This window comes from Pinus tabuliformis, chromosome 9, assembly GCF_031772625.1.
Source record: "Pinus tabuliformis cultivar Carrire ecotype Pingquan chromosome 9, CPIR1, whole genome shotgun sequence".
Taxonomy (NCBI): domain Eukaryota; kingdom Viridiplantae; phylum Streptophyta; class Pinopsida; order Pinales; family Pinaceae; genus Pinus; species Pinus tabuliformis.
In genome coordinates this window covers 1,539,660,602-1,539,684,032 of record NC_142307.1, presented here as the reverse complement: position 1 = coordinate 1,539,684,032, position 23,431 = coordinate 1,539,660,602, and the positions used below count along the sequence as shown (strand labels likewise).

Genomic DNA, 23,431 nt, shown 5'->3' with positions numbered 1-23,431 from the left:
ATGACACTGCCACTGCCACTACTACATTTGTACTACAGCTCCCTCTCAAATGCTGCATCGTTCTATTGAAAGGGATTTTCCAACATACCCATATGTTTCCGAAATTGAACAAGCTTGGCTCTTCCTAGAGCCTCGATGAGTATGTTTGCCACCTGATTTCCTGTGGGAGTGTACTCCAACTGTATCACTTCACGTTGAACACGGTCTCTGATAAAGTGACACTGAATATCGATGTGTTTGGAGCGATCATGCAATACTGGATTTTCAGAGAGCTTGATACAACTCTCATTATCACAAAAGATCCTTGTCGCTTCCATCCTTCTCCTGGATAGATTTATAAGCAGTTTCTTGTGCCATATAGCTTCACATGTTGCTTTGCTAGCTGCCATATACTCAACTTTAGCAGAACTCAGAGCTACAGTCATCTCAGATCCAATACCGAAGCAATACCCAGTGGTACTTTTCCTGTCTACTGAACTACCTGTCCAATCTGCATTAGTGAATCCACTCACTTCGATATCATTACCCTTGGTGTACCTTAATCCAAAATTTACTATTCCACGCACATACTTGAGAATGTGCTTTGATGTTGCCCAGTGTGCCCTTTTTGGTTCCACCATGAACTGACTAAGGGTGTTGACAGCATAACACAAGTCTGGCTTGGTGTTGATCAGATACATAAATGACCCAATGAGTTGTCTGTATAAGGTGGGGTCCACTTCCTTGTCTCCCGAAGCATCCATTTTCTTCCAATTGGTAATCATAGGCATAGCCATAGGTCGACAATCCTGCATTCTAAATCTTTTCAGAATTTATGATGCATATCTTCCTTGGCCAAGGAAGATCTCACCATCTTGTTGCCAAACTTCCAATCCCAGAAAAATAGTGCATTAACCCCAAATCCTTCATATCAAACTCAATTTCCAGGTTCTTCTTACAATCCTTTATGAGTCTAGATGATCCTGTCAAAAATAGATCATCCACATACAATACCAAAATCAACGGCTCCACTTCTACCAGCAAATAATAAAGATTGTGATCGGCATCGCTCTTGATGAATCCCAACTGTTGCAAGTAGTTGTCAATTCAACCATACGAGGCTTTGGGTGCTTGTTTTAGCCCGTACAAGGATTTCTTCAACCTGCACACATGAGTTCTCTTTTCATGTGTTTCAAAATCTTCTGGTTGTTCGATATATACCTCTTCTTCTATCACCCCATTCAAGAACGTTGTCTTGACATCCATTTGGTGAATCTCCCATCCCATCTATGTTGCAAGGGATATAATGGATCTGATAAAGGTATATCGAGCTATTGGGGCAAAGGTTTCCTCATAGTTTATTCCTTCCTTTTGCGTATATCCTTTTGCAACAAACCTAGCCTTGTACTTATCTACACTGCCATCTGCAGCATACTTGATCTTGTAGATCCATCTCGAACCTACAAACAATCTATTCTCTGGTCTTGGTACAATTTCCCAGACATCATTTTTCATGATAGAACTGTACTCTTCTACCATGGCATCCACCCATACCTGGTGTTGTACGACTTCTTGAAAACTAGAGGGTTCTTCGACCTAAGCTACCAATGCTTGGTACCTGTCAGGTTGTCTACGTTGCCTTTTCTCGGCTCTAGGAGCTCCAACGAATTCCTCTGCGTCCCTCAGAGTCTGTCGTACTTCTCGGCTAGTTCTTCCACTGGTGGTGGGAGGTTCCATCTGTTCCTCTTCCTGTACCTGCTGTGACACTCCTGGCTCCTCTTCTCTTGAGGAGATGCTAGTACTGGTTATTGTGCTTGAACTAGATGCTTGTCTTCCTGCCAGATTTGATCCCTGTTGCTGGACTAGAGGAGCATCCTCATCCTGTTCTTCAAATGGCATCTCACGAGATTTCCTGAAGGCTCTATCTTCCATGAACTTCGCATCCCGCCTTACTACAATCTTTCTGTTGCTCGGAATGTAGATCTGATACGCCTTTGAAGTCTCGCTATAACCTACTAGATACCCAACTTCAGCAGTCTGCTCTAACTTGCTCTGCTTCTCTTCTGGAATATGGAAATAAGCTACACTTTCGAATATCCTGAGGTGACTTACTTCTGGCTTCTTTCCTGTGAAAACTCCCTCTGGTGTCTTCTTTCCTAAATCCCTATGAGGAGTCCTGTTCTAAATGTGTACAGTTGTGCTGCATGCTTCTGCCCATAAAAACTTGGGTAGATTCTGATCATATAACATCGTCTTTCGTGCTCCAACAATAGTTCTGTTCTCGCTTTCTGCGACTCCATTCTGTTTTGGATTATAGGGTGTTGTCCATTCTCTTCGGATCCCTTCTCTTGCACAGAAATCAATGAAGTTCTTATCCGTGTATTCTCCGCCATTGTCTGAGCACAATATCTTGATCTTCCTTCCTATCAGGTTTTCCACTAGAGCCTTAAACTCTTTAAACCGATCAAAGACCTCATCCTTGGTTCTCAAAAAATAGATCCAAGTTTTCCTAGAATGGTCATCTATGAAGGTAACAAAATATTCAGCGCCAATAATGGCCCTTCTAGACATCAAACCGCAAATGTCTAAGCGTATTAACCCCAATACACTCTTAGCTCTATTGTTGCTTTTGGAATATGCTGTTTTGGCATACTTACCTAGCACGCAGCCTCTACATGTATCATAATGCTTGGTAGTAAGCACTTGAACCCCTGTAATAGTTTCCTTGAGCATCTGTAACGCCCCATGATGTAAGTGTCCCATCCTCCTATGCCACAACTCATTTAATTATTTTTCTCCATCGACATTACTGCTTATCAATGCCATAGGAGACTCGAGTTGCAACTTGTATAATTTGTTGCTTCGAGTTCCAATCTGGGCCCTCTTTTTCCACCTTGGATGCTTGACATATACTCTATTACCAATGAAGTATACATCATATCCCTTATCTTGTAATTGAGAGACAGAAATCAAATTCATTCCCATACCTGGCACATGCAGTACATTCGTGGCCTGAAGACTATCTCCTGCTGCTGTCTGGAATATAATGGTTCCTTTTCCTACTGGGGTGCACTTCGTCCTGTTACCCATTGTGATTTGAAAGTTCATTTGTTCCTCCTGATAGCTCGAGAAATATTCTCGTTCTCCAGTCATATGAGTTGAAGCCCTGCTATCAATGTACCAATCCTCGGCTAATGCAGAACTTGATAGGCAAGCAAACTCCTCTTCTAGCCTGGAAGCTAATTTGGAAATATTTTGATCCCTATTGTTCTCCATGCCTTTTTCTTTGCTTCCATCTTGCTTGAACCTTGCTATGATACCATGTGAAAATTTGTTGCAATAATTGATTTATTTATCTTACTTATTTATGATAATTTATTTACCAATACTTCAGTAAATACCAAAATAAATTCAGTTGCAGACTTCACAAACTAGAACTGAAAATTAAACAGCAAGAGAAACATCAGCATATGAACATTCACATTGACACACTAGTTTTTGGACAATCGTCCCGGGAAAAACCCAATGTGGGAAAACTGGTGCAAGAGATCTGAGGATTCTTATTATTGGCAGTAAATATTCGAATACAATCTAGGATGTTCATCTAGCAATCCTTTACAAAGAAAATACTGGTGGAAAATCTGAGTGAGCTTTACCTCACTTCACCCGACAGAATTCCGGCTGATCCGGCACAAGACTGGCTAACCCTGGGTATTTTTGCGTTGGCTCTGTGTCAGCCCTGTGTCACCTTCTCAACCCTCTGTGTCAACTCTCCCGGCTGTTCTGGCAGATCTCGTCAGTTCCGACAGTTCCGGCAGTTCCCAGCAATTTCGACAGTTCTGGATTCTACGTGACAGGCAACTTTTTTGCTTTATGCTGGCCCTTCTGACTCTGCGTCAGGACTGCGTGGACCCAAATTGGCCTAGCGTCATCTCTCTCAGCTATTGCGTTGCCTCTCTGCAAGCTCTCTCCGCCTCTCTGTTCTGTATTTTCTAGAAAGTCCTTCTCCCAAATTCTCTCTACTCAACTGCAAGATCTCCCTAATCGATTTTCCTCCTGAGAACTTCTCACCTCAGAAAATCGATTTCCTCAACCTCTCTGTGTATCTCCAAATGAACCCCAAGCCTCCATTTTATACTTTTCTTGTTGAGTCTTCAACGACCGAGATTAAGTCTCTAACTAATGACTAAGATTAAAACATGACTTGATTCTCCTTCTAGATCATTCTCACCCATATTTTGATTAATACCCATTAATATTTTAATTTCCCTAAATTTAGACTTAGGAACTCCATTTAAAATATTAATTATTTTAATAAAATACAATCCAGGTGGAATTTCACCAAATGGTTTCTGGGTTCTTTAGAACTCATGTGCCTTAGCCTCTCCACCAATTTTCAAGGCTAGAGGACTTTCGATGCTACCAAAAACTAACAAACCACACCTTGTAGGGTTGAAGGCTTTTCTCACTAACTTGTAGGTAGGTGTAGGCATCAGGAGCAACAGATTTGCCCATCCGTCTAAGGTGGTAGCTAGTACTGGGAGTGAGCTTTGTGCCCACCAATATGAAGAGCTCTTGCCAAAATTCCCCCATAAAACGATTGTCCCTATCATTGACTATGGTCTTGGGAAGACCATACAAACAAAAAACCTCCCTCAAAAATAGCTCTGCAACTTGCAAAGCATAGTACCTCAAGGGGATAGAGAAGAAATGGCCATACTTCGTCAATCTTTCCACCATCACGTATATGCAGTCACGGCCCTGTACCATGGGTAGTCCTGTGATGAAGTCCATCGAGATGCTCTCCAATTTCCCCTCCACAATGGGGAGCGGCTGCAGTAGTCTAGCAAGATGGGTCAACTCCCCCTTGTTCCTCTGGCAGACCTCACATTCCTGCACATGCCTCAACATGTCCCCCTTGAGGCCCTTCCACATGAAACGCTCTCTCACTGTCCTGTAAGCCTTCAGGAACCCCTGGTGTCCTAACAGTGGTGAGTCATGTGCTGCATGGAGAATGCTCTCCCTCAACTACGAGCTAGGTACCAAGAATATGTGGCCCTTGTAATAAATGACATCAGCCATCACCCTGTAACGCTCATCTCCATGGGTACCCTCCAGGATCTCACACGCCCGTTGATCCTTGGAGTACTCTACCAACAGTTGTGCCTTCCAATCCTGGCAGATGCTCATGAGTGAAAGTGTCATTGGCCTCCTGGATAGGGCATCTGCCACCACATTATGCTTGCCCTTGACATACTCTATGTCAAAGTCGTAGGCCTGGATCCTGCTGACCCACTTTTGTTGTCTATCATTGAGGCCCTTCTGCCCCAGAAAGTGGCAAAGACTGTTGTGATCAGTTTTCACTCTGAACCTGTTTCCCACCAAGTATTGTCAGAATTTGGCCAATGCATGCATGATGGCCAACATATCCTTGTCATAGATCGAGTACAACCTCTCATGACTAAGGAGCTTCCGACTCTCGAAAGCTATAGGGTGGCCTCCCTGTGACAGAACAGTGCCAATGCTTTCACCTGATGCATCACACTCCAAGGTGAAAGGCTATGTAAAATTAGGTAGTGCCAACACCGGACAACTGCTCATCACCTCCTTGAGGTCCTCAAATACTTCATGTGCCTTGTCTGTCCATGCAAATGCCCCCTTCTAAGTCAAATCTCTGAGAGGGGCCGCTAGCTGTGAGAAACCCTTAACGAACTTCCTATAATATGTGCAGATGCCCACAAATCCCCTCATATCAGTCACATTCCAAGGAACTAGCCAATCCCGAATGGCCCTGATCTTCTCCTCATAAGGGCTTGATGAATGCATGTACCCTTGGCTCTAGCTCAATGGTGTGCTCAAACCCTCTACCAGGTGGTCATCCTGGTGGGATGTCCCCAAACACTACAGGGTGCCTATCTAAAATGGCTTGAATATCTAGATGGCGTAGGTGGGGTTGGCCCCCACCCTCTGAAATCCTCAGCTCCACTACCCACTCGATGTCCCCATGCCTCAAGTCGGCCACCATCCTGTGTGCCAAGACTGTCTGCAGTCGGTATGAGTGCATGCCCCTCAAGTCAACCAACTTCCCATCCAGCCCCACTAACTCCATCTCCAACTTCCGCCAATCAGTAATCACTCGCCCAAGAGAGTAGAGCCACTGGACACCCATCACCACGTTGGTGTCCAGTGCATCCACCACGAAAAAGTGGTCGGTCACTGAGTAATTCCCCATGGTCACCGTCAAAGAGGGGACATATCAGGTGCACTGCATGGTCCTATCCCCTGACACAAGGACAGAAAACCCCTCAAACTCCTCTGTAGTAATGCCCCTCCTCTGCACCATTTGTGCATCAATGAAGTTGTGGGTAGCCCCATTGTCTACCAAAATTGAGACACACTGCCCCTACACTGTGCCTCAGGTCCTTAGGGTCGAAAATTTAGGAACCCCACGCAATGAAGCAAGCACTCCCCTAGCAGGTGCGAAAGGTGCTCCCCAAGTGTGCTGGTGGTGGTGGTTCCCTTGCCCCACGTGCCTCGCTGTCACCCCCATCTACCTCTTGCTCTACGTCAGCGTCTTGGTCACTATCAGAGAAGACCTCAATGTAATGGGCCTTGCCCGCAGTGCATTTGTGGCCTAGTGCCCAAGGCTCCTAGCAGGTGAAGCATAGCTTCCTCCTCTGGAGATCTCTCCTAGTCTCCTCATCCAACTGTCCACGCCCCTGATTACCTCTCAGTGGTGGGGCCCTGGTGCCACGACCCCTGGGAGGAAAGGGAGCTCCTAGTGGAATCGGTGCCCTAGACTTGGGAATTGCGTCCAACAAGTCCCAGGTGCAAGTCACAGCCTCCTGCAGCGTGGTTGGTTTGCAAGATCTCACCAACCCACGTAAAGGCTCAATCAAACCCTCTACAAAAGTGTAGACCCTCCTAGCCTCGGATAGGTATGGCACCATCACGGATACCCTCAAAAACTCTAATATGTAATGCTTGAGGGTGACGGTCTATTTGAGTTGTGTGAGCTCTCTAAAGTGTGCCTCTGGATCCCTCCTGTCAAAACACTCCACACCCCTCTTTATGCAATCCTCGTAAGTTACGCTTGCATGTGCAAGCGTAGTCAACCTGTGGAACCACCAATCGTGGGCTTCTGCCTCCAAGTGTAAAGTGGCCATCTTGATGGCCTCCACCTCTGTCCTCCAGCTAAGTTGTAAATATGTGTCCAGCTTCTCCACCCAAGCATTAGTTGTGCACTTGAACGACCCATCGAATGTGGGGAGGTACATCCTCCCTATGGTGCGTTGTAGCTCTATGTTTTGCGCATTGGAACCCCCTGTCAAAACACTCCACACCCCTCTTTATGCAATCCTCGTAAGTTACGCTTGCATGTGCAAGCGTAGTCAACCTGTGGAACCACCAATCGTGGGCTTCTGCCTCCAAGTGTAAAGTGGCCATCTTGATGGCCTCCACCTCTGTCCTCCAGCTAAGTTGTAAATATGTGTCCAGCTTCTCCACCCAAGCATTAGTTGTGCACTTGAACGACCCATCGAATGTGGGGAGGTACATCCTCCCTATGGTGCGTTGTAGCTCTATGTTTTGCGCATTGGAACCCCCTGTGCACTTACCCTTCTCGTCCTGCCCACCCTGCTCACCTGGTCCTGAGGGAAAAACGTGGGAAAAGTGGTCTTGGTTGGCCCATTGAAAGCATGTGGGTGAGTCACTAGTGAATGGTGGTCGTACTGGTGGGAAGCCCCAGAAGTTTCCCCAAATAGGAATTCCATGTATGCCCTTGTCCTGATTTTGCTACTTGATTTCTTCCAACATCTCCTTCTGCCCTCTGGCCAAGTCATTTAGGGCCTTTAAGAGGCTATCAAACGTTGCCTCCTCCATATCTACCCCCTCCACTGCCTGCTTTGGGGTCTCAGTGTCGGGGGTGATTTCTAGCTCTCTTTCCCTACTTCGGTACCTCTGCCTCCAATAGCTCACGTTCTGTCTGTCCTCCAAGGTCATAGAAATATTTCCACGGTTGAGCCAAGATAAGAGCTCTAATACCACTGTAATATTCTCATTGGAAAATTTACAATGATACTAAGCAATTGCAACCTAAGTTGCACGAAACGAGTACGAGTTTCCGAAACGGGAAGCGATACGAAACGCGACCTCCCCAAATTTTGGAAACGGGGAAACGCGAATATATATATATATATAGAAAATATTTAAATATATATATGTGTGTGTGTGTGTGCAATCATAAAACATAAATGATACATTATAATTTATTACACTTAAACATTAAGATTTAATTTACATCACATTTACTCATGAATGATCACATAATGAAAATAAAAATATCGGAATATCCAAAAGCAACCTTTATTAGATATCCAAATCTCAAAATCAGCCTTTATTTATATTAATATATGAGGCTGCAAGTACAGTAAAGACTATAAGGCTGCAAGAGAGAGATCCAAATCAGGATTTTCTACATCCACATCCCATTCTTTAGAAGGACCACTGTTGTATTGGAAGTCTCCTCCTACATAGTCGAACGACCTTAGTGCTCTTGATTAAATACACGTTTCATACCCTAGTACCCTACATGATCTTGATTATTGGGAGTTTCCCCTGCATAGAGGGCTTGGTTTTCTTGATTAAATACAAGTTCCATACCCTAGTACATGATAAAATCCAATGGAAACATTGCAATCCCCCCAATCCTGAAATCCTGAAAAACAAATAAGTCTGCTGGATTTTGAGTGAGATCTAAAATTCTACTTTCTCCATATGAAATCCAATGAGGGCGAAACCACTCTCAAACATCCTGAGTCATTTCATGGTAATGTTAAAAATTTAAGTAAAAGGATGAAAATGAAAAATAAAGGAGAATATCACTTTTACTTTAAGAATTTAACATTACCATGAACTGCATATCAACACTAGGGCAAAAATTCACTTTTATAGCTTTAGACACCCATCTAGAAAATTAAAAAACAAATTTGAAAAAAAAAATTAAAAAAAACACAATTCAATTGGGAAACGCGGGCTGTACGGCCGGGAAACGCGTTTCCGACCGTACCAAACGCGTTTCCGCGTTTCGTCCCAGTTTCCAGCCGGAAACGCCCCCCCCCCCCCCCCCACATTTCCTGCAACATAGATTGCAACACATGCATACATAAGATTTAAACACATAACACCCAAAATTTCTCCAAAAATTGCACCCAACTGAGCCATTTTATTATAATGCAATGAAAGTACAATGAGAGTATGGTGTGAGTGCACCTAGGCTTGCCAAAGGCAAGCTAAACAAGTCCCAGGTGATAAAATGAGATGCCTGAATGCTGAAATGTGCTTTCTTCTAAGCCCTGCGCTGCCCTGAAAAAACTACACTGCCTGCTAGAATGAAATTGTTGTTTTACCCTCTTCCAGTGCTTAGAAAATTCCGAGAAATTAATCCCGGACTCCCCTCAAATAACCCACCAAAACCCAGAAAGGGTTTGGCCTAGTTTTGATCCCCGAAACTTACCTCATTTTCTACATGCTCCTCCACTGGCTGGGCATTTCAGCCCTCCTGGAAATGGCATTGTTTTGACCCTCCAAAATGATGCTAAATGCTGGTGAATTTCCCCTCCAGAGAACTCCCCAATTTCCCATCTCAATCCAGCCCCAAATGGCCACCCCCTCAGCTTCCACGTGCAGCCTAGAAGTACCTCCTGAATGGTCTCTCTGCAACAGCAAAGGCTCTACAAAAATTTTCTATCCTATCACCCTGAATCTTCAGCAATAAGAGGCCCAATGCTTCCTCGATAGACTCAATAAGTTTGATGCTCCCTCACTAGCTTCCCCAAGAAATACATGTTCCTCTCCCACGCCTAGATTGTTGAAGAAAGCCCCACGAAATGCCTCATGCAACGCTGGAATTGGCTCACAAATGGTATCGATTTCCCTCCTTGGGCTGGCACTCGAAGTCCACCGAAGCAAAGGGTGAGAAACTCGCTTGAGAATCTCGTGTGCTGAATAGCACTTGCAGACTTGGCTCAACAGCTCAAGCGTGCTTGGTAAGTGAGTTTGTCAAAGTGTCAAAAAGGTGCAAAATGAGGTGTGCTTCCTCTATTTATCCTTGGGTTGCCTCCTCCTCATGTGGGACCCATACATCGAATTCCTTCATCCCAAAAAGCACGAATTGCCCAAGGGGTGCATATTTCCCTCTTGGGTGGCCCCCACAACCCACTAAGTGTTCGATTTGCCTTTTTCTCCCTATGTGAGTGCTTTCCTTAGCCACAAATTGGAAGTGGGGTCCTCCAACCCACTTCTCTTAAGTTGGAAATCAAAAGTATCAAAATTGAGCAAAATTGTATTCTCACCTAGCAATAATTGCTAAGCGGGAATATCACAAATTGCTGCACAAATCTCCAAAAAATCAATCCCCTTGAGAAATGAGCTAGATGAGCCAAAATCAAATTTTTAGGTGCATCTGGTCCCTTAGAGAATCTTCAAAAATAGAATCATTGTAACTTGTGCAAAATAGTTGACCACTTGGTCCAAAAAAATCGATTTGCTAGAAAAATAGTCTCCCTGGTCCACCAAATTTCTGAACTGGGTCCTTCTGCCTTGGAAATGAGGCATTCTAACTTTGACTTGAATTTTTCCCTTTGGCACAGGGCCTCAATAATTTTTTATAATTTTTCCACTTGGAGAAAAATTAGTTTTCTCTCATTTTAATTTTTGACAATTTACAGCTAATTTTATTTTTATTTTTGCCAGAAAATTAAATAAAAGACTCAAGAGGGGATTACATATGTTTTTTTCACCCTCTAAAATATTTTTGGCAATGGTGTCTAACTATGAGTAACCATTCATCAAAGTATTTTTTACATCAAGATATTACAATAATCACCCATAGAAGGGGAATTTTACAATAGACGCAACCTCTTAGACTCAACCAAATTCTGCAACACAAGACACGTGATATAGTATGATAAAAATACATAGACTCGATAACACTAGGACCTCAACAAAGGATTCCACCCTAGCTTTGGAGGATGCTTGGGAGAAAAACTCTGCAAATTATTCGTGTTCAGAAACACAAATAATTTAGTGAGGTTAAAAAACTCCCTAGAGTGAAACCCTTTGTTAAGAATCAAAGGCTTACCTAGGTGTTGTTACATGGCTCCATAGTCATACTAGAACCATTTTTACAATAAAACTGCAGAATTTGGGATTACAAAGATGATAATCACTCAAAAAAATTGTCCACTGTTGTGTGCTCTGCTGCTTGGAACTGTTGACATTACATGGTCAACAGACTCCTAATCAAACTAATGCATATTAACACTCTTCCTCTAGCTTGACTCCACTCAAACTGTACTCAAGGACACTTCAGCTTGTATTGACTCAACCAATCCCCAGCTTTAACTCGGAGCATTTGACACTTTTCTCTGGGATTACAGAATTCACACTTACTTGGACTATAAGCAGCTGCAGTTGGATGGTCAGTTCACTAATCAATGTGCATGGGTTAGTCTTGCATAAGGAGTTCAACCTCTTTCTTTCCCAAATGTGCATAGGATGAAGGGATCATTAAATACAGGTATTGGCTATTGGCTCAAGTGGCTTTGACAGCAACAGATTACTTCTTTAACTCTCGATTTCTTTCTCCTCCTATCTTCTAGCTGCTATTCTATTGACCAGAAACATCAGTGTCTCAGTTATATTACAATCTTCTTGGCACATCCAGCCTCCTGGACTTTGCAAAGTAAAGCTCAGTTTTGATCTAATCTGTCTCTCTGAATTTGTCAATATTATGATGGTTTTCTTGTGCAGTATTGTAAAAATTTTGAGACCTTTTTTAGTTAAAAATCCTCCATTTAAAGCATTCCTTGTCTATTTTATTTTTCATTTGAAAGCTAACTTCAGAGATAATTCCACCACTTCAAACACAAATCATTTTACAACTTATTTGGCCACTAAATTGCTGGCCAAAAACAACCATTGCATGCTTGTTTTTCTCTGTTAATTTACAGATTTAAAGGTTGAAACAATGCATGCGAGGCTGGGGACAGCCCTGTGTCACTAGCAAGCATCGGCTGAAATGGAGAGGGAAATTTGCATGTGACACAAAAGACAGATTTTCCTAAATGTTTCACTAATTTCCATGGCAGAATTTAGAAAGCTATTGAATATTCCAATCTAGATACAGTGCAGAAATTTGTGCTTACAGATCCATATGCCTCTTTCATTCACCTTGACTCCATTCCCCTCGTTGGATTTGGCATTAACCTCTACCTCCTTCCATCAGCTATTCTAAAACCCTAAAAACCCCAACACATTGTTTTACTAAGGCTACTCTCACTTTACCTTGTATTTCATTGCTTAGCTTTAGTAATCCTACTAGGGATACCCTCGTTGAGACAGAAAGCCAGCCTAAAGTTGAAGAGAAAGGGTTGATAGTTTCCTATTGTGATAACAACTTATTTGCCTAATTAACAATTTCATTTCAGTATGCTGATAGAGTTATTACCTTTAACTGTTTACACAAAAGGATTACATATCTTGTGCTTTACAATATGATCTAAATAACATAGTGAAAGTGCCACAATCAATTCACAGAATAGTTTAAAGTAAACAGATAGCAAAAGTAAGTATGAGGCATACTTTGTCTATCAGAGGCATGCGCATCTGAAAATACAACGAGAACAAGCCCAGCAACACATATTCCTACACCAATAAACTGTCCGATTTTGTATCTTGTCTTCAAGAATATCCATGTAAGGAACAAGACACAAGGAATTGTCCAGCAGTCCAGCAACATGACACTTGTTATTGATGTATAGTCATATGCCCTCACCACTGCATGCAGATTGAAGACAACATATTAAATGGTGTGTCTGAAATATAAGATCATTTTTAATTGCACTTGCAAATTTTTAATTTATGTGATAAGAGCTATTACTCAATACCACAACAAAAGTTAGCAGAGGAACTACGTAATACTTCCAATCCATATAAAGCAACCGTGAAAACCCAAGAAGGCTACATGAATATATTCAGTTTTAGGCATATCTTACCATTTCCGTCCTACAAAGGGTACAAATCAATCAGGGTAAGTAGGTGAATTTTAAAGGATAATAGATGCATGTGAAATAAATGGTGCACAAAGGTGACCAATCAAGAATGGATAGTTAGGCATATGCAAGAAACAAAATATTGATGCTTGAATGTGCACAAGGAATGAATAGCAAATAAAAACTGAGGTAGTGAATGTCCTATGCTTGAAGCAGGAAGAATGAGAGAATAGAATTGAATGCATGAGGGCCAACTGATCCATACAACTCCAAGTATCTCAAATACGCAAACATTATGACATTTGATATTAAATATAATCGTAAATAAATCTTGGCATACAACTACCCAATTATTTCTTTAAGAGTGTACCATGCATGCACTTTGTCTAGTTGATTTCAGTCCTAGCATTACCCATCTCCCATATTCTTGCCGTCTTGAAATCCATCTTGCCATTGACTCTTCCCCATCCTTCCTCATGGGCACTAGATGGCAAAATTATCCATTCCAACAGCTATGTAATAACAAATAGAGCCAAAACCCAGTGACTTTCACTTCTCAGAGAAACAGAATATCAAACTGAACATCAGAAATACTACTTTCTAAATAGTATAAGATAACAACATGCCTTCCATCTCATGAGGCACCTCAAGTATTCTAGGATAAAAAGCTGAAATTCATGACCACGCTTTATCAATCCCTTTCTTGATGGCTGCAAAACTGTCACTTATTGCTACCTTATGTGCATGGATACCATGTGAAAAGGTGGGAAACAAGTATCTGAAGACTTTAACACGGTTCAGGTGCCACAAAAAGATCATTTGATGTCTATGGAGTCTTTGAATCCCATGTTACATATCTCAGAGGACCATTAAAGCCTTCCAACTTCCTTGCATTGACCCACGAGGTAATATTTGTGTCTCTGTAATAGACCAGCTTTTATATGAATGGGAATCCAAAACTTTATATATTAATATTGGCTGCTTTCATAAACCAATTTACACTCCTTTTGATGTCCATGTTTTCCTTTCTTCTTACCTACTATATCCTATCCACATTCCCCTATCTTGGATGTGCTTGAGTATCTCAAATATCAAACACAAGAAGAAGTTTCTAGAAGCATATGGTGTATACCTGGTTCAATCTGCAAAGTGGTGTGGTTCAAGTTCAAGCATTTTTGGATTGGTTTCATGTGGTTTTGCACATGGCATCTGCTAACTATCAAAATGCATAAGGGTAATCCTGTTGCACAGTTCATTAGAGTTTATCTTGTTGCATGTCCTTTTTTGGCAGATGTCCAAGACTAGGGATCCATGATCAATTGTGCCTATCTGATTTCAAAGGGTCATTTGGTGTGGCATGATGAGCCAAATGTTGTGATGATGTACCAGTTGTATATTTTGCCAAACCATGCTTTTTGGACTACATAAAGTGTTTTTTTTTTCACTTCGGTGCTTCTCTAGACCCTTGTGGTTAGTCATGGCGCATCATTCTAGGTTCTATTTCAAGGTTAGACCTACCTTTATGGATCATTCTAATCATCTCATTGTGATCATTTATGGGCAAGGTGGGTGTGTAGGACTCTTGGGATCTGTCTCCTGGGACATATGGCTTAGAGTTCCCCCAAGTTTTTTCACTTTGTCTTTCTAAAGCTTGTTTTATGTTGTTGTAAATATTATGTACCTAGAGCAGACTTCCCCTTTAGAAATAAGCATGGATCCATGTATGTATGTCACATTTTGGCTTGGGTGAAGAGTTCCCTAGCACTTTGGGTATTAATTGCAACATGTTGACACATAAAAATCATAAAACAAACTCTCATGTGGAGCGTCCTCCCTGTTCTACATATTTTGATGCATCTATATGGTTGAGGGGGCCTACCAAGGAGCACCTAGCCTTTTCGAGAGCTTTTGCCCTTGTATTGTAGTTTGTTAGAGGGAGGATGACTTATAATCCTAAGTGGAGCACTCCCTCTCTTGGCACACATGTTGAGGCACATATCATATTTCATGGATATTTTGCTAGATTTCATGGGTCAATCCCCTTTCTTCATGAGGTCATTGACCCTTCTTGCACACAGACATATGTTTTGAGGAGAATTTGACCCCTCACTATATGGTATATGATCATTGGCAACTTTCTAGAGAGCTGATTACACATTGGATTCCACACTTGGATCACCTTATCACTGTTTTGATGAGATGTCTCACCCTTGGAACCATGCATGCCACAGTTGGAGGGTTTTACATAGTCATTGCACCATTTTGAGGAGCAAATTTGTAAATTAAATTTCTATGCTACAAATCAGAATTGCATGGTTTTTTTTTCAAACAGGAATGAATACATTCCCCTTAGTGGAATCGGCAACTTCGTACATACAGCTGCCACTATTTCACCAAGTGGAACAACAATTTCATAAATGCCACAAGGACCAGCTTACAGCGTGTTTCCGGAGACTTGAACCCACACAGCTGGGGACACAAAACATGTGCCATACCACTCAAGCTAAGTTCCTTCGACAAGTTACCTATTGATTATTTATTGCATATAATTAAATAGGTTTAACAAGTGGTTTTCACCACCCGTTTAAATCTATAAATTACCTTCAAAAATATCATAAACCAGATTTGAGTTACAGGTTCAATGTACATATAATTTCTTATAAATAATTGGATTTAACTAGTGTATGTTTTAGTTTCTTAATGCCCGAATTTACTTCTATGAAGCATCACACCATTATACTTCTAAGTGTTAATCCTCTTTACTTTGCAAGTCTTATCTTTATTTAGGTTTAGCTTACTGGTGATATTTCTAAGGATAAACCTGCACATCATATTTCATCATAAATCAGATTTACATCTTAAGTCCAAGGCTCTCACTGATATATTATTTATAGGCTTACATTTAATCATCCAACAAAGAATGTTACCCCACTTGGACTTTAGAGAGCTTGCCAAAAATGAGAGGAGTGTATTGATGTGACAGTGATACTTGTCTGAGGCTTAATTCTAGGTTGCATCCTTGGATTAGGAGTAGGAGTTTTCCATTTAGATGCAATTTGAAGAGGTAATATTTTGGTATTGTTGCTAGGGATAAATTCCATCTCCCAAAAGTTTGAAGAAGTTAAATTTGTGTTTTATTTTGATTAGCATAATCCTTAAATTAATTTTGCATATCTCACCTAGTGACTTCACCTAAAGAAAATTAACCTAAAAGATATTCTAAAAGATGTTCATATGAAGGACTTGTTGATCTAATCCCTAAACCAGAAAGAGTTTATGGAAGAAGATTGAACGAGCAAATTCCTGAGGTTAAAGAAGTTAAAGATAATTTGGGGTTTGAATCTATCCAAGACATAAGGTATTTGTTTGCAAGTAACTTGGGGCCCCTTAATCCTCGAAAAAATATGGCTGCTTGTAATATCCCCAATTTTGTAAGCATGGGAATTTTGCCAAATTTTGGTAATATTAATTAAAAGGGACAACTAGTATTTTGGATAAAGGTGGCAAGTATTATTTTATTGCAGATTGGCGGCAAATTATTATTTTATTAAAATGGTGGAAAAAGTAACTAAGTGGAAAATGGCCCCCACCAATAAAATAATATTAAAAAGAGTTTAGAAGGATGGAGAGAAAATATAAAAGGAGGAGGGACTCATTTTGTGGATCATATTTTGACTATTACACTTAACACTTCATCTTCTCTTGGAGTTGTTTAGCGCAAGGGTAGAGTGTTGTTTAGCACAGGAATTCTAGGCAGAATTCCACCCCATCTTCGGAGGACTTCGAGTGCCTCCCTAGTTGGGAATTCAAAGAGTCCATTGTTGGGCTTTCATAGAGCTTCATTGACAATAGTATTCCCAGCTCTGCGTATTTCCTGAGCATAGAGGCAATTCGAGTTATTCATTGTGGTCTAGCATACAGCGAGTTGGAGTCTGGGTTATTTGCAGGAAGATTTTCCTAGTTGGAGCCAAGAATTTTGTGGTGATTTTGCAGGGATAGAGAGCAACAAATCTGTGGGACAAAATTCTCTTCATTTGGAAGTGCGTAGGGGTTTCTGGCTTAGCCTACACAAGGGAAGAAGGGAGAAGAATTGTGGAGAGATAAGGGTCGGAGATTGGAGGTATACCTCAAGGGAGAATTTAGCTAGTGGTAGATTTGGGCATAATTCCGTAATATCAAACTGTGGGGCGTTTTCTGGCCAAATTGGGCAATTTGCATTTGTTGGGATCACCGGGGTCTGGGGATTCAGCGTAAACAATTTTTGGGTTTTTGTGGGTTTGGTGAGAAGAGTCTGGGGTTAATTTTGTAGAATTTTCTGGGGAATATTTCTGCCAGAAATCAGTGTTCTAGTCCGCAGCCAATAGTAGGTATTATTGGAGAAGGGCACAATTCACTCCGGGAACATTTCCACCACTTGGGTCCATGAGATTTTTCTAGGTTATTCCGGGTTCTTTGTGAGGAGGCTCCAGTTAATTTCCTGGAATTTCCTGAGTAGTTTAGAGGGCCGAAAAACCAATTCCATTCTAGCCAGCATTAGCAGAATTTATTGGGCTAGCACAGAGACTTGGGGAGAGCAATTTCTAGGACTTGGGTAGCTCCATTTTCACCTGGGCCTTGACTAGCTTGTTGTAGCAAGCCCAGGTTCCTCTTCTTCATTTATATGTACCTTGTTTTCTTAGTTAATAAAATGGCTCAGCTCTTGGTACAATTTCTGGTGCAATTTGTCATTATGTTGGTGTGTTAGTTTTATCGTTACATGTCTATGCTTTATTTGTTGTTATCACTTCCCACTGGGAATATTACAGTGGTATCAAAGCCATGATCTTCGCTGGCGATGGGCCTTAAGCCAAGTGATGACAAGACCAGAATATAAAGCTAAGAAATCATGGGATCCAAAGAAAGGTTAAAATCAAACAACATGGCAGTAGCCTTGAATGAGGTGATTAGGATGCAACAAATGATGATTGATGTGGGGGAGTAGTTGACTCATACCACAATTGGGAATCAAGACCATTCTAATTATACAACAAATCCACTAATGCATCAAGATGGTGTTGTAGCGGCTACAACCACCCTCCAAAATTTTGGCCTGCACCAATTTCGGAGCCTCCCCTGAAGAGTTTCACTTGATGACTGCACGCACTCGGGTTCACTCCGTGAGCTTGTGTGAGTCTTTACATTTGCCTTGCTTGTTTATTGCATTCAAGTCCCTGCATGTTGATGTCTAAGTCATGCTTGCGACCGTGTTCTGGTTATGCTCAAAGTCTTTGCTTCGTATGTGTTTGTTGTGTTCGCATGAAAGCATCTGTCGCACTCACACACGGAGTCACATTCACTGTCGCACAAGCGTCGTCTCGATCATGAACGATCAATCACGAGTGTCGCGCTTGTCGCTTGCACCGTCGGTCAGTCATGTTGAACATGTGTGTCTAGATGGTTTGGTCGTTTCGTCGTCAAGTCATGCAAGTGTGTGTTCATATGATCACCTATACATCTTTCGACTGTTCACACACTTAGTCATTTTTGCTGAAGTTTTGATGACCAGACTCCTCACTGACAGCCGGACCATCACCCTACTTTCGACTCGATCGACTGTCAACCAGAACAGCGCAGAAGCACCAAGCTAGTCCTTTCAAGTTGTGTTGCCCGCAAGCAACCCAATCAACTCTCATGCTGGCCATCCGGATAGTTGATCGACTGTTCATCTCAGAAATTGTGCAGTGCTCATGAGCATGCCTTCTGCTGCCCATCAGTCAGCTCAACTCAGAAATTGCACAGAGATGATCAACAGGCTGGCCTCGGCCTCAGTGCAGTTTTTCCCAGCCAGCAGCTCCTAGCAGTAGACTGTCTGTTCCCTCCAGGAATTGCGCAATTTCTGCTGCCAACTGGCTGTTCCCTCTGGGAATTGCGAAGTTTTGACAGCCAATGACCCCAGCAGCCAACTGGCAGTTCCCTTTGGGAATTGCGTAGTTTTGGCTACCAGTGACTCCAGCAGCCAATTAGCAGTTCCCTCTAGGAATTGCGCAAAACTGGCTGCCAGTGACCCAGCAGCCAACTGGCAGTTCCCTATAGGAATTGCGCAGTTTTGGCTGCCAATGACCCAGCATCCAACTGGCAGTTCCCTTTGGGAATTGCGTAGTTCTATCTCCCAGTGATCCAGCATCCAACTAGCAGTTTCCTCTGGGAATTGCGTATTTCTAGCTGCCAATCTCTCAGGCAGTTCCCCAGAAAAACTGTGCAATCCCTGCCTGTTGACCCTTCATGCAGCTCGGCCCGTTCCTCTGGAAAATTGCACAAAACTAGTTGTCCAGCCCCTGCTGACTGTTCGTTCCGGAAAATGCGCAAAGCATGCCTGCCTTGCCCTCCTGCAACCCAGACTATCCCTCCCAAAATTTGCACAATTTTGCCTCCCAGCCGAGCCAGACCTTGCAGACAGTCACTGTCGACTCAGATTGTCTGTCTTCATCTCTCAGTGACTCTTGCACAATTTTCATTCGCAGTTGCTCGGAGCCATCATCCTCTCCCAGTCACCTGCATCTGAATGATCATGTGTCCTTGTAGACTAGGAGGTTTTGGATTTGATGTCGTCGTGTCATGAGTGACTACAGGTACCAGTATACCAACAAACATGTCAAGATGACGAACGGGATGAACAAAGGGAGCACATGCAGATGGACAAGTTCACCAACAGACGAACAAATGAAGCATGCGAAGCAGATGAACGCAACGAACATGCACCTTCGCGAACAAGTGAGCCTGTCAAGCCTTCCAGCATGAAAGCAAGGAACAACATGCTAAAGCTTCATCAAGCGAACCAAGGACCATCGAAGACTCCGCGCACTTCGCCATGCGGAGGTGAAGCTATGATACACCATGAAGACATCCATCACTCAACAGCACTATAGCTCGACATGCACTCCAACAGCAGCACGAATGTACCAGCATTGTCATGTCAAGTCATGTCGAGTCAAGTCATGAGTCATGTTGCCCACATCTCCACTATGGGCTTGTTGTCAATCAATGTGATGTAACGTGGAAGTCCAAGAGACCCACTTGTTGAACATAGAGTCATGTAAGTCGAAAAGTCATGGAAGTCGAATGGTCATGAGGGTAGTCGAACAACCACAAGGGTCAATTTCACCCTTGGCTATAAATACCCCCCTCATTTGTACATGAAAGGACTTTTCACCTCAGCTCCTCCCACATAGCCAAGAGAGTCTGTAATCTTTTCTTTGAGGAGTAAGTAGTGGCTCCAACGCCCCGCTAACGGGGTTAGTGATGTATGGTGTAACAATGTGTCTTGGAACTTTCGCTTAATTCAGAAGCCTGTTAACAGGCCAGCACATTTTCACACATGTATTGTATTTGTTGTAAGACTGATCTTTAACACTTGTAATGCATGTTGATTTAACCTGTGTTCTACATCTGAACTGATTCATTTGTTGTAATGCATAATCTATTAATGGAAATGTGTTGTATATGCTATTAATGTTGTCCCGTCCATGTCGACTACTCTGCCGAACATTAGACAGACCTTTCACATGAACCTTGTTGTAACAACCGTTGCACTCGTTCGGACTGTTCCGTGAGTGTTGTACGTGTTATCTTACCTTGTATGTTGTGACTGCCGCATCCGAGTGGACTACTCCACCGGAAGCTATGTATGTCCTTTGTGTTGTGTGTTCCTAGCCGAGTTGGGACTGATCCCTTTCAACCTAGAACTCACCTTCACCTTCTTCCCCTCACAGTGAAAGAACCATTGACACAAGTACACTTACACTCACCAGGCACACGAACCTCACTTCTCGAAGACAAAGTGAACCACTCTCTTGTGCTAACAAGCAAGAGTTGAGGCAAATCCTTAAGATAATGGCAACCGGGCCATCATACCGGATGGGACTCCCACACCAAATGGTGTGAGGTCTAGTTGGGACTTCATACCGGGGTGATCCCCTGAATGTTGGCGGGTCTAGCACCATCAATAGATGGTAAGACATGATTGCAACTGATTTGGAGTTATTGGCAGCAAATTGGAGGGAATACCAAACATTGGGACATGACATTTAGGCATCCCTCTCCTTTTGGGAGTTCGGTGAACTAAGAGACCTGCACAAATCAGCGGGAATTCAATGGAATTATGCAGGGATGATGAGGAGGATCAAGGCAGAAGATGGAAAAGTACTTGAAGGGGCCATGGATGGCAAGGAGACAGTTGAGCATACACTTGTTGATGAGATGTCGACAGTTGATGAAGTACCCAGTGTTGTGACCAAGTTTTTAGGTGATAGCAGCGCATCACAGGTTGATGAGGTGCTGGGAGACATCTCCATTATTGATGAGGAGTCGATAGGTATAGAGGCATTTAGATCTATGAGAGAGTTGCCAGATGACAGTCATCTACAGTTGACCAGTGAGGATGTTTTATATGATGGGTTGTCGATGGAGGAGCAGTTGGAGGCTCAAGTTGAGGTCGTGATGGAGGAGGATGTGCAGCCATCCTTGGAGCTAGACATTGACAAAGGGCAGCGTAGACAGCACAAGTTGGGATTTCAACAGAGTTCGCTTCAGAGGCACGTTGATGGGGTCCACAACATTATTATCTCACCCTTATGCATTGGATTGAGAGAGGCATAGTTGTCGAGACAGTGCATAGGGGATGATCGAGTCAGCAAGGGCCAACGACTTGAGTTGAGTATGGCACAATGTCGGCATGGAGGGCTTGTCCCATACACGAGAGATTATACATTCAATCCCTCCTTTAGGATTGGATGGCAAGACGTACTGAGTTGGTACCCGATGGGGTAGGTTAGGTGGTCGGGTACATCCATGGCCGCATTTCAATAGAGGTCGTGGATTACTAGAGGAGTACGAGGGCCAGATTGTTGTTGGGATCCAAGTGGGATTCCCCATCACAGCATGGGCTTGGTTAGTGAATATATTAGCAGTGTGATGGATCCGGTGACCGAGCACCCACACACTTTCAGCTCTCCATCAGCACTAGCATCGGGTTGGAGTGACAGGGGGGCAGGCAGACTTTGCGGGTTGTCCAGGGATGTTGGGCGTACATGGGATTGTAGGATGATCAACATACTCTAGCAGGGGCTAGTCGGAGGAAGTGCCATCAGTAGGCCATCAGTCAGGGCATTGTATGGAGATTGTGCTCTCTTATTGGCATATTGGACGTAGGAGCTACTAAGGCTAGGCACAGTAGTATCATTTCCGTTAGCATGTAGTGGATTCACTAGCAAAGTAGCAAATGCATGGACTCATGTGGGATGGCCTAGGATGCAGGGTGGTGCAGCGGTTGGCGTAGGTGTTCGGTGGTGCATAGAGTCGTGCCACAGAGTTCAATGTTCTACTGAGGTGCACAGAGGAGTGTCGTGTTGTGCGGGCTTGCACTGTGGAGTAGGAGGAGCAATTCACATCACCTTGAGGTTTCACATGGAGTGACAGCTACTTCGTCACAGGAGGGATACCAGATGATTTGGGATGTTATGGCAGCTGGTAGTGGTGTCCAGCAGTGCACAGAGGTGTGCAATTGGGTGCATTCATGTGCCAAGGGGCATGAAGATACATGTTCTTATGCTGGGGAGCGCCAGGATGCTTGGTTGTATGTAGTGATGTGTGATGCTTCCCATTGGGATTTTGGAGCATTACCACCAGGGAGACCGCCTAATAGAGACGACAAGCATGCCATTGGGTATCGATCACCTAGGATCGATGAGGACGTGGATGAGCATCATTTGATGATATCCATGGGGACTCGCATGCCTCTCTCACTTCTACATTATTTGTAGGCACAGAGGAGTTGGATGTTGTCCCTTGACACCTTCATCACGAGCAACAGGACACGAGAGGCTCGCTCAAGACAGTTAGTTGGGACAGAGAGTATCCGGGGAGAGACTTCTTGGTGGTGGCATTTGGTCAGGACACAAGTTGATGGGTGCAGGCTTGGGGAGGTGATCGTGAGGGAGTTGCAAGGTGCACTATTGGCAGGCAGCCCGAGGTGTTATGTGAGCATGAGGTACAGGGGATGGTAGTCCTCATTGGCAGGAGGATGCCTAGGCTCCAGGCAGTATCCAAGTACATCAGGAGTTGGGATAGCAAGTTTCGTTGTGTGGTCTAGCAAGAGCATAGCAGTTTGTCATACACGGGACAGATTCTTGATGCTTGGTGCCCATCTATTGCATACATACAGGGGTCAAATACGAGGCACAGAGGAGTCCCAATAGCTAGTTTCATGTCACTACAATAGGAAGTGAGGATTGGGAGTTGTGGACCTCTAGTATGGTTATGGGATCTAGGGATCCAGTTGATTGGTGGGACACTCCATTTCTTAGTGAGTATGGTCAGGATAGTCGGTGATTTGGTTCATTCTCAGACTGACACATGGGGGATCA

The 23,431-nt window shown here is 43.1% G+C and overlaps 1 protein-coding gene across 1 annotated transcript in view; it reads right to left on the bottom strand.

The window, feature by feature from the left end:
- Positions 1-23,431, bottom strand: part of LOC149154492 (uncharacterized) — a 342,939-nt gene that overhangs the window by 313,015 nt on the left and 6,493 nt on the right. Inside the window, exon 4 of the mRNA XM_089438702.1 lies at positions 12,622-12,816. Coding sequence (XP_089294828.1) covers positions 12,622-12,816 — 195 coding nt within the window. The remainder of the gene's footprint in view (positions 1-12,621; positions 12,817-23,431) is intronic.